The 19261-nt window shown below is 37.9% G+C and overlaps 1 protein-coding gene across 1 annotated transcript in view; it reads right to left on the bottom strand.

Annotated features, from left to right (window-relative positions):
- Window positions 1-19261, bottom strand: part of LOC141277574 (dystrophin-like) — a 119465-nt gene that overhangs the window by 55093 nt on the left and 45111 nt on the right. The window contains exons 6-7 of the mRNA XM_073798898.1: window positions 6567-6728; window positions 5366-5473 (exon numbers count right to left, since the gene is read on the bottom strand). Coding sequence (XP_073654999.1) covers window positions 5366-5473; window positions 6567-6728 — 270 coding nt within the window. The remainder of the gene's footprint in view (window positions 1-5365; window positions 5474-6566; window positions 6729-19261) is intronic.

Genomic DNA, 19261 nt, shown 5'->3' with positions numbered 1-19261 from the left:
ATTGCCCCCTCAGAGCTGCCTGCAGTAGCATAGCATTACAAAAGAAAACCAAAATAACTTAAGTGATCATTGAAACACAGGTCTTCTGATGACTAATTCCACATTTTTCCAGATGAGCCATACTGTTGTCATGACTTATAAACAATAGGAACAACAATAACTTACAAAAACACATGACCAAAAACTTAACTTTTATCTGTCACAAGGGGATGTGAAAGACCATGTAACATGTGAAGGGAAAGTTTGGCAATTTGGAAGTTTCAATGCAAAGAATTATATGGACTTTGAAATGTTCATATTTATATCAAGCAGTTACATAGACTGCTGAGAGGATGAATTTCTATACTCTTAGAAAGGTCACCACTACTAAAATTATTAAAACTGAAAAAACTGATGGTTGAACATCATACAAAACTTAGATTTTATCATAATTTATAGGCAGCATTTCTAGAAAAATTCTATCTGTAGTATGATTCCAATAGGATTAGAGATCAAAATTTCCTTATAAATTGAGTATATTATGTATGAAAGGAGCACAGGGGCTAAATATATTTTGTAAATTAAGGATAACCATGTGTCCGTGCTACAGAACTTCTCAGAATATTTTATATATTAATATGCATTAATATCCAAGAGGGATACAGTTCTTTGCTCAAATTATCCTTTTGCTTTTCTTTGGCAGAGTATATCACACAAGTAGATTTGGGAAGAACTATCTCATGTACTTAATGTATATATTTAGTGATAACAATTTAATTCATTATTAAGATAAGATAAGATGGACATCTATTTCCAATTGATTCTACTTTGGGAAGGCTGTATAACATGCATCACACTTATACTTAGCTAGCACATTTAAAAACTGATTCCACAATTCTTACTTTCAAGTGATAATTCATCTTTAGTTTGTACTTAGGATATCTTTTACCACCTACTTTATTTAAGGTCATCAGATTATCATTCTGGAACTACATAATTTAAAAATCCTTATCACTTTAGGGCAGGCTTATTGTGAAATAGATAAGTGATTTGTTTAAATAACAGTATTATGGAAAATTACAGGTAAAATGGACAATCTCCCATTTACAAATTCCTCTTAAAAAAAAAGATGAATATTACATCGTCTTTCCTGATACTATAATCAGACAATGAAAAAAATAACATTTAAAAAACTTTTTAATGTAGAAGAAAACACTGGGATTGGAAGATTTCATCCAAAGGATAATGATTTCCATAGTTGGCTACCGGATTTCTAAGGTCTGCTAAAGATCTAAAGACTGTACTATTTGAGTTCTATATTCACCTAAAATATACATCTACTAGCATACGGATGATAAGTGTTTGAAGAAAATAAACAACTGATCTTGTGAAACTGTCAGCTTCATATAAAATCAGTAATTTGTAAAAGAAACAAAATGAAAGGAAGTAGCAAATGAGTGCTGCTGATTCAGAATACCCATGTATGCTCTAAAAGGAGCTCTCAATCCAATATTTCTCAGGATCACTAGATGTTTTCCATAAAAGTGAAATAATATAAAGCTAATTATATCGTCATGCCCTTACCAAAAAAAGACATTTGACAATACAGTAATTATGTTCACAACTAGCACTATATATTGAAAGTAGGAAACAACAGTGGAAATGAATATAACCATTTTTTCCATTAGAGATGGTAAAGGGCAAATTAGAAAACTAAAAATCAATCAAACATTAATGACATTTCCAATATAGCATTTTACAATTAACTGAGCAGAGAGCAGGGCTTTTTATCATGATTTACCTCACCAGACCATTCTCATATATCAAATTAATGACAGAAAATGGCAAGCAAAATTAAGCCGTAACTGCCTAAAGTATTTAATGGAAAAAAGGAAACTTTGTATCAAATAATTATTGAAGCTTTTCTCACATCAAATAAAGAAAATGACTCCGAGGGAAAAAAATAACTAAAATATTTCAGAAAGAAAAATATTAGAAGATGTGAGGTTAAGACTACGAATGGAGAAATTTAACACTGTTAGACGAGTCATTTTTAAACAGTAATTTTGATATTACATCCGCAAGAAGGGGAAATGGCCACATACAACACATATTCTAAAATTAAAAGAAGAAAATGTACTCGAGGATCTTGGATACTTTGTACTTTTAAAACATGTGGAGGGGCTTCCCTGGTGGCGCAGTGGTTGAGAATCTGCCTGCTAATGCAGGGGACACGGGTTCGAGACCTGGTCTGGGAGGATCCCACATGTCGCAGAGCAACTAGGCCCGTGAGCCACAACTACTGAGCCTGCGCGCCTGGAGCCTGTGCTCCGCAACAAGAGAGGCCGTGATAGTGAGTGGCCCCCGCTTGACACAGCCCTTGCACAGAAACGAAGACCCAGCACAGCAAAAATAAATTAATAAATTAATAAACTCCTACCCCCAACATCTTAAAAAAAATGTGGAACATGAAAAAAATATAATCTTTCACATCTTCTGCAACTCTTGCTTGTGATTATTTCCCACACGATTAAACAAACGTCAAAATCACAATAATAGTCATTTTATATTGGGGAGTAACCAGTTCTATATAGTAGTACACAGAGGCAGCATTTCAGTGTTAGAACAGATTTAAAATTCATTGCATTGTGTTTACCATTATATCTATATTACTGGGTAAAAGAAAGGAAATTATTTGTTATGGTTATGTGGAGTTTAACATCGGAGCCCAAATATCTATAATAGCTCTCCATTTTCTTGTTCTGTGATTAAATTATTTCATTATTACATAAATCCAGAATGAATTTCCCTATGTAAGTTTATACTGTCTAATTCATAAATCAGTGAGGTAGGCTGTAAAGTTAGACTGTTTTGAGTCGTTTGGCAATCAAATGTGCCTATTTCCACTATAAAAGTCTTTCTTATTCCATAATGAAATCATAAACTTAATCTGATAGACCAAAATCTGCATTTAGGTCTTTATTTTTTAAGCACTGATTTTGAGAATTTGTAATGTTTACATTTAAATATGGCCAAATATATTTAAAGTGAGTTAGAAGATTTAGCTTAAATACAGGAAGACCTCAGTTATGAATTATTTTGATGCGCAGCTAATGCAATCATCTTAAATTAACAGCTTTCTTTAGTAAAAAGAAGATCCCTCCTTTCTGTTTATTGATACTCATTTCTCTTTATTGATATTCACTGGGATGGAAAAAGAGATGGAAGGAAGAAATCTGGTCTGTAGTGAACCTGGAATGCCCAAAAGTCCTAGCTTGATAAGCAAAATACAGGAGACCTTTTCGATGATGATTATGAGATCCTCTCCTTTGATGGTAATTTGTTTGTTTCCTAAATTGTTCCTTTTTTCCCCCTCTACTCATGAACATAAATCTACTCTGTGGGATATGAGGCTGCAAAATATGGGATCAGGAACCTGCCAGACAAAAGAACTAGAACAATTTAGCTATTACAATCACTGTTAAGCAACCCCACTGCTTCTAGTGGTAATATGAGTATTGGGGTCATACTCTCCTCTATAAAATGTGCATCATCAACACATAATGATGTGGAGCATTTCAACAGGTACCCATGTTAGACTGTTCTTACATACTGGAGATTCAAAATATGAGATTACTGGAAAAGGGAAAAAAATACAGATTGAAGTATCTATGTAGTCTTAGGAATTACAGACATTTACATGGCTATTTAGACACAGTTATCACGGCTCCTACAATGATTTAGAGATACATACAAGGTAACTGGCACATTAACATATGTGGAATTAGGGGAAAAAAAGAAGAAAATAAGAAAACTAAGCCAAGTTCATCTTCAAACATCCATACTGAAAATTCTACTTGTCTAAATTAATTCGTTCATGTAGGAGTTCTCAGCTACATTTTCTACTTTCACTCATTTCCCATAAGAGTAAGCAAACAATCAATATAGGAAAGTCACCAAAGTCTGACTTCCACCCCAACTTCCTCCCATTGAAATCTTGTCACCGCCATAGGTGAGAATGTCAAATAGTGGTGAGAAGTGTGATGTGAAAAAAAGAGACTGCAGCTACTCAGCCATTACCAGTAATGAACTCTCGAAAGTTCTCAACCTTAGCTACATATTAGAATAACTCAGGGTGGGGAGGAGTTCCGAAAAATTCTGATGACTGAGTCCACCTAGAGATTCTGACTTGACTGGCCTGGGGTGCAAAGCTGGGTACTTGGAATTTTGCTTCCAGACCTTAGGTGATAAAACTAAATCTCTGTATTTCACAATGTTCTTTAGGAAAATAAAGTAAACAACTCTATTCATGCCATGTGCTTCTCCGCAGTTATCAATCTGATGATTTTATTCTGTAAAGTTGTTTCGAAGAAACACTCATAGGGTTTTTTATATTTAGTCATACTATTTTTGAAATATGGCCTAAATTTTTGATTTGTATATCCAGAAGATAAAATTTCTATATCTAGAAGAGCTTTCTCTATTTGCTTTACTCTATTTGAATCAATAAGATGTCATCTTAATTCTGTACTTTAATAAAAACCTCTCTTTAAATATGCTGGCATTTTGATGCTGTAGTCATATGATTTAAGAATTTGGTTTGGTTAAGAATTATTTTTTTGAAATAAAATACTCGAATCAACGTATGCTCTGATATTCTAGCAGTATGTAGTTTTATTGTCTAAAAGGTTAAACTTTATTCCTGTAAGTTCATGACACTAAATAAAAAAGTAAAATATGTTTAATCTGATCTAGAATCAGAAGGCTCAATTTGCTCATTATGACAGATAGCTGGTCAATGAACATGCAGAGGCAGCTCATTGCTGCCCTACAGTCCTAAATGCAAATAGAATGCAAGGAAGTGCCTTGCTCTACATCTACTTTTACATATAATAAGAGTATACCTGTCAATATGTTTTACACATTGCACACATTTCCTTAATGCTGGAATTTGTTTATACCTGAGAATCTCAAACTATCTTGAAAGGCAGAAAAAGGGAGACTCTTTTTAACAGATTTAAATTTAGTAGTAAAACTACCAGTGCACCACACGGTGGAGTCAAACATCCACAAATCTATGTGGCCAATATGTGACAGGAAATCTGAGCACAGATTTAAGATGGCCAAATATGGTCACGCCATTCACTTTGTCCTGCTTCTCGGTGATGTATTAAAACAAGTACTCGATTTCTGAAAAGGGAAAGCTAAGCCCATTAACCTTTTAATTAGCAATGAACTCTTCTGCAAATTTACAGAAACACATTGGGTATAAATTTTCATTTATACATAGGCTTAAATTTACCCCCCTTATATATAGTTAGAAAAACATCCTTTGATGGTATTCTTAGTAGGTTCTTTGTCTGACACACTGTGCTTAAGTGCTTACTTCACAGACAACCTCTTTATCCTCTACTTGTTTCTTCCAAAGGAGATTCAAATTGAGCTTCAGGAAAGCCAGTCCTTGAAGTAAATCTGAGTACTTGATAACTCTGTTCTAGAAAACAATTCACTTCGCTGTCATCTTAAAATAAAATCTTGGAGAAGAATGTTTCAAGAGCTTTTGGGTGGCTTGCATTTTCCAATATTACATATTACCATTTGGGGAATTCAAAGTCAAGAATCATCTTGAAAATGCAGGTGCAACCAGAAATGTAGGGAAAATTAGTGGGGAGAGGGCCTCGGGGATGGACAGATAACCTTCTAATGCTCCTCGCATTATATTGTATCGATCTGAGTTATCCTTGGGTATTGGGTTCATACTATGTACATAAGATGTGAAAAGTAGCTATCTATAGTTACTGTAGATATAGTAGCTATCTGATAGTACCTTACTATCAGAGAATCCTAAAGACATTTAAATAATTCTTATGATATTTTACATACATGTAAATGTTATTTAAAAATAGAAATACAGCATTACTTCCCAAGGTGAAAGTTAATTTAGATATAGACTAAATTTACTTGGTATAAAGCTGACTTAGATTTATTTTCATTCCTATTTTAACTCTCATTCTAGAAAAATTAGTTTAACACATTTCATAATTCAGATTGAAAAGTGTTGAATGTATAGGTATGTGAGTAAATATGAGTATAGACATATTAGTATTAGTAATAAAATGCAAATTTATATCTCTAATTTCTTGTTATTAACTACTTGCAACACATTAAATGTAGAATATAGGTCATATGAATTCTAATTCCAAGATAAAGATGAGTTGATAATAAAATATTTGATGCTGCATTTTTAATACTACCACCAAAAGTATTTTCTTTAAACTTGACATTCCTACGGTTTCCCTCTAGCTCAAGTATAGTTTGAAAATATTGATAAACAGCAGACTTCAGTGTGATACTGCCCTGGTCTTTTAAGTGTCTCTATTTCAAATTCCTCCATTATGTACGTTCAAAAATAAATCTTAGAGTACTAATATAGAGATCCTTTTTCCCCTTACCTCCAAATAGTCCAATCAGTTGATCAAATAACCCTTTGCACAACTAGATGAATAAATTTTAAGTTAGAAAGTTACTAATGTCTTGTTCGGATAATAAAAACAAAAGAAAAGAAGCTCATTCCAGGTTCTACTTGCCTGGGCTTCCTGAGGCATTTGAGCTGCGTCCACTTTGTCAGCAATATAAGCTGCCAGCTGCTTGTCAATGGATGAGAGGGACTCCTGAATTAAGTGTAAGGATTTTTCAATCTCCTGGGCAGACTGGATACTCTGTTCAAGCAACTTTTGCCTCCTCACGGCCTAAACAAAGAAGAAACAGGAATGAATCAGTTCAATATTTACTGGTGATAGTTTTTCTGCGATCCTTCTGCAAGGCAAATGAAGATTCTAGATTCTACCCCCATCACCTTTTTATAAGATAGATTTCGCAGCTTCCTGCCACTCATTCAGCTCTACTTATAAAAATGAAAATCAGAATAAGAAAAAAGAGTTATTAGCACACAGAACTGCAGGATCAGGAATCTCTGCAGGACAAAAGCACAGTATTATGTACATCAAGGAAAGAGGCTGGGAAAAACATTAGTGAAATCATCTCCGTCATTGCAATCTGTTGTTCTCAGGCCGAATGTTCCTCCTGATCTCATTATATAGTTCAAGAGATTTGGTTTACTTAGAATAGGGTCATCGTCATCACAATCCAATTCAAGATAGATAATCCACTTCTACCAGTGAGACACATATACAATCCGCTCAGAATCAGCTCCTTTTCAAAAACAGAATTTTAGATAACCATTTGGTTAAGGATTTATTTTAAATTCTATTTCAACCAGTTATGCATGGCCTTTTTTTTGCCTCTACTTTCTTTCACAATTTGGATTATGGAAATTGCTTGTGCAATTGGATTTGTGTTACTGCTGAAGTAGAACAAATAATAAGTAACCCTAATATAGCTGCAATTAATCTTGATTGTTACTATAAGCATGATTAGGATAATTTAACACTTTTTAAGTATAAATAGCATGCTGAACAGATTGCAGAGTCTCCCTTGAAGGATCTGCTCACCTTTAAAAGAGTAGTTATAAAAGGAATGGGACAGACAACTTATTGAGAATTTCTTAAGTTATGCATCATAATCAAGGATTTTTCCTCATTATACAATGTGTAGGCATGATTATCTGGTACAAAAGAACTATCCTTCCCACAGACCATGATTAGGGTTTTGAAAAGAACCCTGCTTTTTATATTATATAAAGAATATTAGATATTATATGAAGAACATAAATGTTGGCTCTTAAGTTTAAAATATAGTGGAGATGTCAATGTCCTTTAATGAAGCCAACTTGGAACACAGCGTTACTCAAGTGAGAACAAGGCTAAAAGCATCTGGACCAAAGGAAAAGGAGCTGGAAGACCTACGATGCTGCAGGAGCAAGGTAGGTATTCTCAGTATTTCCACCTACACCATAAACCTTCAGGATTCTGTCCTAGGCTTTTCTTTCTTCTCATTCTATCCATACCCTTAGCTACAATTACACTTCATATGCTCACAACTCTCAACTCTGCATCTCCAGTCCAGATTTCCCCCTTTGATCTCTACATTTGCATATATACTGTCGTAAGTGACTATTCCATTTGGGTGTCCCACAGCCATCAAAACAACAACAGAACGAAATATGGACCCACTGTCCCACCTCCCCAACTTGCTTTTTCTCTTTCTCTGTATCTTTTTTCCTATCTCAGTGATTTACAATTATGGCCTTTATTAGCCATAATTTTGGATATTTCCTCTTCTTCTATCATATCCTTCACCATTTTGCAATTAGTGAGTCCATCGATCACCAATCCTTTCTTCTACCTCCTAATATTTCTTCATTCCGTCCTTTTCTCCCTCTCCCCACCACCACCATTACTCTACTTGAGGTCATTAGCATCTCTTGCCTCAAACATGGTACAGGACTCTTGGCTGGAATCCTGCCCTGCCACTACTCATCTACAAAGAAGCTACAGTATGTTCTTCCTAAAATAACAATAATTATCTGCTTTAATCTTCTAGTGATTCCTTATTTTCCTTAGGATAAAAGCCGTACTCAATATGGCTCTAAGTCCTTTCACAGTCCCTGTGGTATCTTCTACTACTTGCTGGTGCTATAGAGAAATTTATTTTTCATTTCCCAGCATATATTATGTTCCTCTTTACACTTGGTGCTAAACATGCTGTTCCCTTTTCCTAGAACAATCCCATGCCCAACTTCCTTTTATTGGCTAATTTACATTTATCCTTTGAGTCTTACCTTGGAAATGTGGACATCTCCCTCTCCAGGCGGCTGTCCCTAAAACCCGGTGTTCTCTCTTGCTCTTTTATTTCTGTCTCAGTATGTATCACACCATATTGTAATTTCCAAATGCCTAACTATGTGCCAGGCATCAGGGTGCTCTCAGGTTTTCTTTTCAAATTACTCGATAGATTCAGGCCTAACATTGAAAAATTGACCCTTGGCCCTAAGGCAAAAAAGGGATTCTTTTTAGTGGGCTGGGATTTTGAGAGACATTTGACTTCTCCGAAGTCTGGAGTGGGGATTTTCTCAAAAATTATAGATTCTTGCCTGTTCTGTTTCAATTTACGAAGAAAACTTCAGGCTCTTAGTTGAGAAAAATTACCTAGGAGTTTTAAAAATGTTATTAATATTTCTAGGAAATAAAGAAAGAAGAATGGATGTCAGATGACTGATTTTACAAAAATATCATAATATGGGTTATGATCATCTTTTAGTAAATGATACACTTATTTATTTTACTTATCTTTTTGTTTATAAGTACGTGTCAATGAGAGCTGGATATGTCAAATGTTTTGATCTCCAGCATTGTTCTGTTTTCTTTTCCCTAAGTAGTGAAACATTTTAGCCAATGTTAAAATTAAACCTCATTTCTTTGAGTGATTTTTGTAGTAGATGAACTAAAAAAACAAAAACAAAAGCAAAAAAACGCTGTGTCCCAAATTCTGATGCATATAAAGGAAAACAACTATACATCCTTGAAATTTCTGCTTGGGGGACAGCATTAATTGCCACTTTGAATGCTGCTACCTTGCCCAAGGTAAAACAATAAGGATTAACTATTTTCCCATGGACAGTGGCTGGGGGTGGAAGTCCGATAAGAGATGTGCTAAAACCGAATCCAACTCCCCTGGCTCTTCAGGAACTAACATGGAGACCCAAGAGAGGCCACTAATCTGCATTATTTACAGCCACACTGCACTGCACAGACTGTCCTGATCCAGAAGTTCTATTATCTGGAATTTGAAGTTCAGTGGGCCAGGCACTTAATGCAACTATTTCCTTTCAGTTTTTCTTTGTCATCCAAGAAGAGGTTGTAATTTGCTCAAGTACCAAGTAATAAGAATACTCAATTTGTGCCATTTACAGCAACATGGATGTACCCAGAGATTATCATACTCAGTGAAGTAAACCAGAAAGAGAAAGACAAATATCATATGATATCACTTATATGTAGAATCTAAATATGACACAGATGAACTTATTTATGAAACAGAAACAGAATCACAGACATAGAAAACAAACTTTTGGTAACCAAAGGGGAAAAGGGGTGGGGAAGGGATAAATTAGGAGCTTGGGATTAGCAGATGTGAACTACTATATGTAAAATAGATAAACAACAAGGTCCTACTGTATAGCACAGGGAACTATATTCAATATCTTGTGATAAACCATAATGGAAAAGAATATGAAAAATAATATATGTATATATATGCATAACTGAATCACTTCGCTGTACAGCAGAAACTAACACAACACTGTAAATCAACTATACTTCAATTAAAAAGAAAAAGAATACTCAATTTGACTGAATTACGTTGCTGGGTTTGAGAACACTTTTGATTAGCTGTTTCCTCCTGTCTAATTTATGAACTATTCTGAAGCTCCACTATTATGGTCATGAACACGTTGGACTCTGTTACTTTAGAATTCTCACTATAGTCTTCAACTGTAAACAGTAAGTACTAAGTTTCTCTCATTCTAAGAGATGGAAATAAGACTTATCTCAAAAGGGTTTACAAAAGAGGTAGAAAACTGGCCTTTCCATCATTACTCCACCAGTCTCACTTATTCTAAACCTCTCTGAAAATTTAGGAGAGAATCATAGTCACAGTGAATCCGTGGCCCAGGGAGACAGTGTGATGGTTTTTTCTGTTCACTCCCCAAGGAGGTATAAACAGCGGTACTTCAACCCTTCTGCCCCAAGCAAATGAGGGGCACTCTAAGACCATCATTTATAGAGTCTGGGAGTACAAAGTAGATAGGATGACTTCTAATTAACCAACTTGGACTCTGCTTATGCAGCTGAATGCTTTATGTGCTTTCTATGACTACTGAGGGCTTAAAAAAGGATCTGGAATGACGGCATAGTAAAGAGAAGAGGCATCTTGTACTTCCCAATGCTTGGTGTGGCAAAAACATTTCCGTAGGTCAACTGGACACTGAAGGAGGCAGCTATGTTTGAGCTGTCCAACAGGAGCAGTGCATATGGAGCAAGAATACTCCAGGATAAAGACAATTGAAGACATTACAGAGCATGTTTTTCTTGTTAAAAAAAAATGGGAAAACAGAAGAGCTTCTGTAAGACCTCTTAAGAGCCCACACTTGCACCCCAAAGAAAGCAAATGTTTGTGTCCTTATTACATATAATACATGAACACCACAAAATGCTACTTAAGAGGAGACATTTGCTCACTTTCCTTCATTCCTACTTCCCAGGCCAATGTAGAATAATGACACCCAGGTGGGGTAAGGGAAGATGCTGGAAACTGATCATTCTTCCCTACCAGGGCAGTTCACTTGGGCTTAAACTGGAGACAACACTAAACTGAATATGAGATTGAAATTTTAAGCTGAACTAAACTTAACTTTGTTCATGTCACAGAGACCAGAAAGGAATGGAATATACTCAGGATGCCAGTAAGAAAGATGAATAAAAAGATGAATAAACCATCTGCTTGAAGCAAAACCATTTCATGTTTGTGTCCTATCTGGTTCAAACTACGCAGCAAACTACTGACACAGTCCATGAATTCAGCACTTGATAAACTGAAGTAGAGGAAGAGGAAAAAGATGGCTATGAGGAACAGCGAGAATGTGGTTTGGTGCAAGACAGGAAATGGTTTATGGAAGGCATGAAGACACAGATAATGAAGGGCCTAGGAACTACATTTGAAACACTGAGAATTATAGTAGAACAGCATGATTAGAAGACTTAAAATAGATATGTCAATGTCTTTGTCTTATACAAAGGCCAGCAAAGTACACATTTTATATCCATCTACTGATGTTCCATGTGTGGACTACTGCTACTATCAAATGCAACACTTTGCTTACTAACAGATAATTTCAGTGAACAATTAAAATTTCTGAAGCATAATTTGAAGGTCTTTAAGGAAGGATGCCATAAAAATGTCAGAAATTATTTTAAAACCTAGGAATGTTCTATTTGCCTCAGAAACCGGTGCTCCCAACTTTTAGTTGTTCCGAACTGGCAGGAGAACATCCTCAAAGAAGGTGAAATGTAAGGAACACCCTGGGCCTCACCGTAGACTTGGACTTCTTTGGGGTTGATGAGAGATGAGCATTTCATTTCTCAAGATTCTGTATCGTAGAAGAAAAATAATAGATCTCCACAAAGTTGCGTATAACATTTCTGCGTGGTTAGGGGTGCTTTTAGCAGGCTGAGGAAATATTTTTCAAGAAGAATCAAGCTAATATTTTGAAAAGGGAATTAAATGGAGATTAAAAGAAAAGGAGAGGGAGAAGATAATTTACAGCAGGGAGGAGAATTTACAACTACTCACAGTCCCAGCAACCATCAAAAGCTTCACTTTGTTGCTTTTTCTTGTTTTCAAGTTAGTATGTCCTACTTTTTCCTAAAGAAACAAGGGCCTACACAGTGTTCCTTGGACAAGAAAGACCAAATAAATAAAAACTGTTGCTTTAACCACTTTAGGTTTAACTCATAAGGCGTTCTGGCACAATTGCTTTTTGTGGCATAGTTGTTAATGTGCTTGAGAGGCTATAAATAATTACATAGATGTGCACATGTGTTTGTATACAGTCGTTTTTTTTTTTGTTTTTTTTTTTTTGCGGTATGCGGACCTCTTACTGTTGTGGCCTCTCCCGTTGCGGAGCACAGGCTCCAGAAGCGCAGGCTCAGCGGCCATGGCTCACGGGCCCAGCCGCTCCGCGGCATGTGGGATCTTCCTGGACCGGAGCACGAACCCGTGTCCCCTGCATTGGCAGGTGGACTCTCAACAGAGTTTTTAAATATAAAAGAATATTACATTATTTACAAGGGCCTCTAGATTTATTTTTGTTAATGTCACTTGGTTTAACCCCACTGGTCAGGAAAACTCCCAAACCATGTGCATGGAGCTCCCTATAATTTCCTTTACAGGAAAAGATTATAAACGTTAAAACCACTGGTGTCATGTTTAATTGGAACTTCATCTGTTTTAGGTCTTTGCAGGTCACCGAAGTTCTTCTGTGACCTCTGAGGGAAGCATACTTGAAAGTAATGTTTAGGAATAACGTTATCAATGGAACTTGACATCAGATAGCCATGACTTTCAAGTCAAGCACTGATAGAATGGTCAATGAGCTGTACAGTAATATATCTAAGACATTTCTGGATTTTTGCTGCATCCATTCATCTTCATGGGTAGACAAATGAAATTGGTCTTCTGCCCTGACAGGAGCAAACTGATATATTGTTTCAGCTTCAAAAAGAAAGCGATGGAAGTATAATACAGTAAATCTAGCAGGAATCTACAGAGTTCATCTAACCCCAGTCTTTTCAAGGTAACTTCAGAAGCCCCCCTGGTCAGTAAAGCTTCTCTGAACCAATGCCAAGGTACTCTCTGATTGTACATGGGCTCATAATACTGCTCTAGACTTTAGGCAATTAATAATTTATAGATAATAATTTGTAAATAATTGAACTATCATAGAAAATTTCTCCTGATACAGAATGAGACAGAATCAGAGTCTAGGGATAAGCTGGGTCAGGATTAAGACCACAAGTTTAAGTAACATATAGAGCAAGTGTCCCCAACCCCCGGGCTGCAGACCCACAGCCTGTTAGGAACCGGGCCACACAGCAGGAGGTGAGCAGTAGGTGAGCGAGCAAAGCTTCATCTGCCGCTCCCCATCGCTCACGTAACTGCCTGAACCATATCCCCACCTCTGCCCCGGAAAAAGTGTCTTCCATGAAACTGGTCCCTGGTGCCAAAAACGATGGGGACCGCTAACATAGAGTGTATATAAGAGTAAAAATCCAAATCTTGCAGTAAAATCAAGTTGTAGAATGAAGCAATGAGTGGCAATCCTACAAAAGTAGGAATGTAGCCACTGAAAAACTTAGTTGATTTCTGGCAATTGCTTCTGTTGTCCCAGAAAGCTACAAATGCAGCAACTCTCCCCTAATGCATGTATAGGTAGGGGGAGGCAAGGTGTCCCAATTAGAAAAACTGCAGGTTGTGCTTCCAAGCTGAGGTGGGGAGGTAATTACGCCAATGCCGAGGGAGAACCTACTGAGACCAACTGCAGATAGACTGGCAGTTGTATCAAGTTGTATCAACGTGTTACTGTCATGTAAATGAACTGGCAACTTGGTATTCCTCAGATAAGGGCTGTGATTTCCCTTGGACACAGTCAGGTGACAGCAACCTCAGAGTGGAAGACCTCTTGGGGTTAGTCGAACTCTCCACTCAGGAATTCAGACTTTCAGGATAAGCCTGCACAGAGTTTCTGGTCTCCGGGACTTCACATGACGTGTGGGAAGTACATCCTTCACAGCCCCATTTACAGAGCAGCTAAGGATGGCTACAAGGTTTGGCTATGAGTAAAACAGTTTTCAGTCTTCAGGCAGTAGTCTCAAATATAGCCTCAATAACCAGAGATGATGCTTTTCTGATGTACATTAGTGATCTCTGCTGGATCTCTTTTACTGTGATGTAGGCCCATCATAGTCTGAAGCCAGTGTACAGCTTCCCTTGAAATAAAATGCTCTAGACTCTGTTGACCTCTAAGGTCAATCACCAGTAGGGTTAAATTATACTCAGATTGGTGCCAACTAGATGTGGTATCTGAGAAACTGGAAAAATACCTCTCTCTCCTGGGATGTCTGGGATGACTGATCCTTTTTCATCCTTTCCATATGCATGACGATTAACAATACTTATTGACCACAAATACTTCAGATGATTTCCATGGTTCTGGAGAAGTCAAAGTGTAAGACAGAGTGTGTTTATGGCTTCCTGCCACACTACTTATCCACACTTTACTAAAAAATACCTCAGGTATAGCTCAGTAAATAGCTGCACTATTGTGTCTGAAGATTATTACAAGGCTTGCAAATCTTTTGTTCTTCAAGTAGATGAGATAGAAAAGGATACAGATTTGTAGCAAGGAACTCCTGCCGGGGTCTTTGGCTGTGATATGATTCATTTGGCTGGGATGCACACCTTAAACAGCAGGAACAAGATGTAGAAAACAGCTGCTTTTGCTTTTACTTGCCAAACTTACTGAGCAGTATCCTGGGAGTGCAGAAAGAAGACTCATGTGTGTTGATACAGGCATGGGGAACAGATAAATACTGGCAAAGTGGTATATTACACTTAATTCCTTGTTAGAGACCAGGGTTGTCTGCCACTGAATGCTCTTGTGAGATATTAAGCTGGATGAAATAGACATAAACTGTTTCTAGCTTCCTCCTCTATCTGCTCCCCTCAGTGGTATCTTATCATCTGTAGGTGAAATCCACTGTGCTGCAGTTGTTTGGAGTGGGAGAGGATCAACCAGCTCTCAGTTGGTAGGCCCTCACGTGTAGGGTTGTTGCATTTCTCCTAAGTCAGAAACAGCTGAAAATTAAGTTACAGCCAATGGTTACCACAGCCATGCAGAATGGCTTAGTGTCTTTCAAACTGGTCCCACAGGGAATGTCTGTTCCATCTAAAATGTGGTCCAGGAGGAAAAAAGAGGTAGTATATTGGGGAATATAGCAACACCCTTTATATGCCATCAAAAGTTTGGCATGATTTCCTAGAAAGTGCTCATTCTAATCCAGCAGAGAACTGTGGCCTTGAAGGAGAACCACTGTTATCCCTGCTTGGTTTAATTGTTCAGGTGTTGAAAATGAGCTTCATCTCTGGAATAAAGAGATCACTCAGCTCTAAAGAGCAGTGGATGGATGTAATAAAGTTAATGGTCCACTCTGGGAATGATTCTGAGACATAGGGCACATTAGGAAATCGGACTGCCTTAAAACAATTCATGCTCAGGTAAAGGTCAAGGCCAGAGTTCTAAACCTGAATAATCATCAGAACCTAGAGGAACTTTTCAAACTACAGTTCTCAGGCTCAATCAAATTCTACTAAATTAGAAATTCAAAGGTAGTCAGAGGGAATAACATATAGACTAAAGTTCCTGTAACCCTTCCATCTGTGTGATTTTGATGACTAGCCAGATTTGAGAAGAATTATCAAGAGTGAAGTTTGAAAGAAAAGTTGCCTTAAATAAGAATTAAATAATACAGAGAAATGCAATTAATTGGGCTCACAACAAAGAATAGGGAAGGGCAAAGTACCACTGAATTGGCCACTTCTCAATGCAGGTCAGAAAACAATATGCAGTTGTTAAGGCAGAGGCAATAAAGCACTTCTTGAAGTTTATTTGATACTTGCAATGGAAATTCCCTAATGAATATGTGTATTCTATGACTTAAAAAACACCTGGATGAATTTGAAAAATATCTGTATTCCTCATTCCATACATGGATGGCTCTAAGATACTAGAATACAATGCAAAGTTGTTTACTGTTCCTTCTCCCATTTCTTTCTTTTAAAAAAATGAAAGTAATTTTTACTAGCACCAAGCAATTTTAGTGACAATTTAGGCAAATTGTCTAAATTAAACTATTAGATAAACTAAATTAAACTAAATTAAACTATTATTAAACTAAATTAAACTATTAAAGAACAGTTTTGATCATTCAACCCTAAGAATATATGCAGCTTGACAAGAAAATCGGTTTAAAAAGAATCTAGAGTGGAAAAGTAAGATGGACAAGACAGATGAATATTACCTTGAGAACCATACTTTATGTTATAAGAATTAAACATTAGTTGTAAGCTATGACGGACAGAAGTAAAAGTTATAGACAAGTCTAACTTCAAAAGTCTCACTTTAAGAAAGAGAAAAACTCCAAGAATTTTTATGAAAATGTACACAGATAACAAATTTAAAAGAAAATTTTGTTATCGAAAAATTCATTCCTAAAAGGCTACTTTAACCAATCTATACTACTAATTTAAAAATTGCAAGTGATTAGTCTTTAGGTCTTAATATCAGATGTTTTTCATTTAAATAGTAACTTTCCCTTTTGCTATTCTAACTTTAGAGGTAGGAGTTCAACCACTAAATTATAAGAAATGTGAAGACAAGAAACTCCTAAAAAAAATTCGTAATCGGGAGACCTTCAAGATGGTGGAAGAGTAAGACATGGAGATCGCCTTCCTCACCACACATACATCAGAAATGCATCTACACGTGGAACTGCTCCTATAGAAGACGCACTGAACGCTGGCAGAAGACCTCAGACCTCACAAAAGGGAAGAAACTCTCCACGTACCTGGGTAGGGCCAAAGAAAAAAGAATAAACAGAGACAAAAGAATAGGGATGGACCTGCACCAGTGGGAGGGAGCTGTGAAGGAAGAAAGCTTTCCACACACTAGGAAGCCCCTTCGCAGGTGGAGACTGCGGGCGGCGGAGGGGGGAAGCTTCGGAGCCACGGAGGAGAGCACAGCCACAGGGGTGCGGAGGGCAAAGCGGAGAGATTACCGCACAGAGGATCGGTGCTGACCGGCACTCACCAGGCCTAGAGGCTTGTCTGCTCACCTGCCGCAGCGGGCGAGGGCTGGGAGCTGAGGCTCGGGCTTCGGTCAGATCGCAGGGAGAGGACTGGGGTTGGCAGCGTGAACACAGACTGAAGGGGTCTAGTGCGCCACAGCTAGCCAGGAGGGAGTACGAGTAAAAGTCTGGAGCTGCCGAATGGACAAGACTTTTTTTTGTCTCTTTGTTTCCTGGTGTGTGAGGAGAGGAGATTAAGAGCACTGCTTAAAGGAGCTCCAGAGACGGGTGCCAGCCACGGCTATCAGCGTGGACCCCAGAGACGGGCATGAGATGCTAAGGCTGTTGCTGCGCCACCAAGAAGCCTGTGTGCATGCACAGGTCACCATCCACACCTGCCCTCCCGGAGCCCGTGCAGGCCACCACTGGCAGGGTCCCAGGATCCAGGGACAACTTCCCCGGGAGAACGCACGGCGCGCCTCAGGCTGGTGCAACGTCACGCTGGCCTCTGCCACCGCAGGCCTCCCCCGCATCCGTATCCCTCCCTCCCCTGGGCCTGAGTGAGCCAGAGCCCCTGAATTAGCGGCTCCTTTAACCCCGTCCTGTCTGAGCGAAGAACAGACGCCCTCAGGCGACCTACACGAAAAGGCGAGTCCAAATCCAAAGCTGAACCCCAGGAGCTGTGTGAACAAAGAAGGGAAAGGGAAATCTCTCCCAGCAGCCTCAGGAGCAGCAGATTAAATCTCCACAATCAACTTGATGTACCCTGCATCTGTGGAATACCTGAATAGACAATGAATCATCCCAAATTGAGGAAGTGGATTTTGGGAGCAAAGATATATATATATACATATTTTCCCTTTTTCTACTTTTGTGAGTGTGTATGTATATGCTTCTGTGTGTGATTTTGTCTGTATAGCTTTGCTTCTACCATTTGTCCTAGGGTTGTCTGTCCATTTTTTTTTTTTACTTTAAAAAAATTTTCTCTTATTTTTTATTTTTTAGTTTAATAACTTTATTTTACTTTATTTATTTCTATTTTTCCACGCTTTTATTCCGAGCCATGTGGATGAAAGGCTCTTGGTGCTCCAGCCAGGCGTCAGGGCTGTGACTCTGAGATGGCAGAGCCAACATCAGGACACTGGTCCACAAGAGACCTCCCAGCTCCACGTAATATCAAATGGCGAAAATCTCTGAGAGATCTCCATCTCAATGCCAAGAGCCAGCTTCACTCAACGACCAGCAAGCTACACGTGGACACCCTATGCCAAACAACTGGCAAGTCAGGAACACAACCCCACACATTAGCAGAGAGGCTGCCTAAAATCATAATAAGGCCACAGACACCCCAAAACACACCATGAGATGTGGACTTGCCCATCAGAAAGACAAGATCCAGCCTCATCCATCACAATACAGGCACTAGTCCCCTCCACCAGGAAGTCCACACAACCCACTGAACCAAACTTACCCACTGGGGACAGACACCAAAAACAATGGGAACTACGAACCTGCAGCCTGTGAAAAGGAGACCCCAAACACAGTAAGTTAAGCAAAATGAGAAGACAGAAAAACACACAGCAGATGAGGGAGCAAGACAGAAACCCACCAGACGTAACAAATGAAGAGGAAATAGGCAGTCTACCTGAAAAAGAATTCAGAATAATGATAGAAAAGATGATCCAAAATCTTGGAAATAGAATAGAGAAAATACAAGAAACGTTTAACAAGGACCTCGAAGAACTAAAGAGCAAACAAACAGTGATGAACAACACAATAAATGAATTTAAAAATTCTCTAGAAGGGATCAATAGCAAAATAACTGAGGCAGAAGAACAGATATGTGACCTGGATGATAATTAGTGGAAATAACTACTGCAGAGCAGAATAAAGAAGAAAGAATGAAAAGAACAGAAGACATT

This window comes from Tursiops truncatus, chromosome X, assembly GCF_011762595.2.
Source record: "Tursiops truncatus isolate mTurTru1 chromosome X, mTurTru1.mat.Y, whole genome shotgun sequence".
In the NCBI taxonomy this organism is placed as follows: domain Eukaryota; kingdom Metazoa; phylum Chordata; class Mammalia; order Artiodactyla; family Delphinidae; genus Tursiops; species Tursiops truncatus.
Note: the sequence above shows the minus strand (reverse complement) of the source record. Positions and strands in the feature narration are given on the sequence as shown.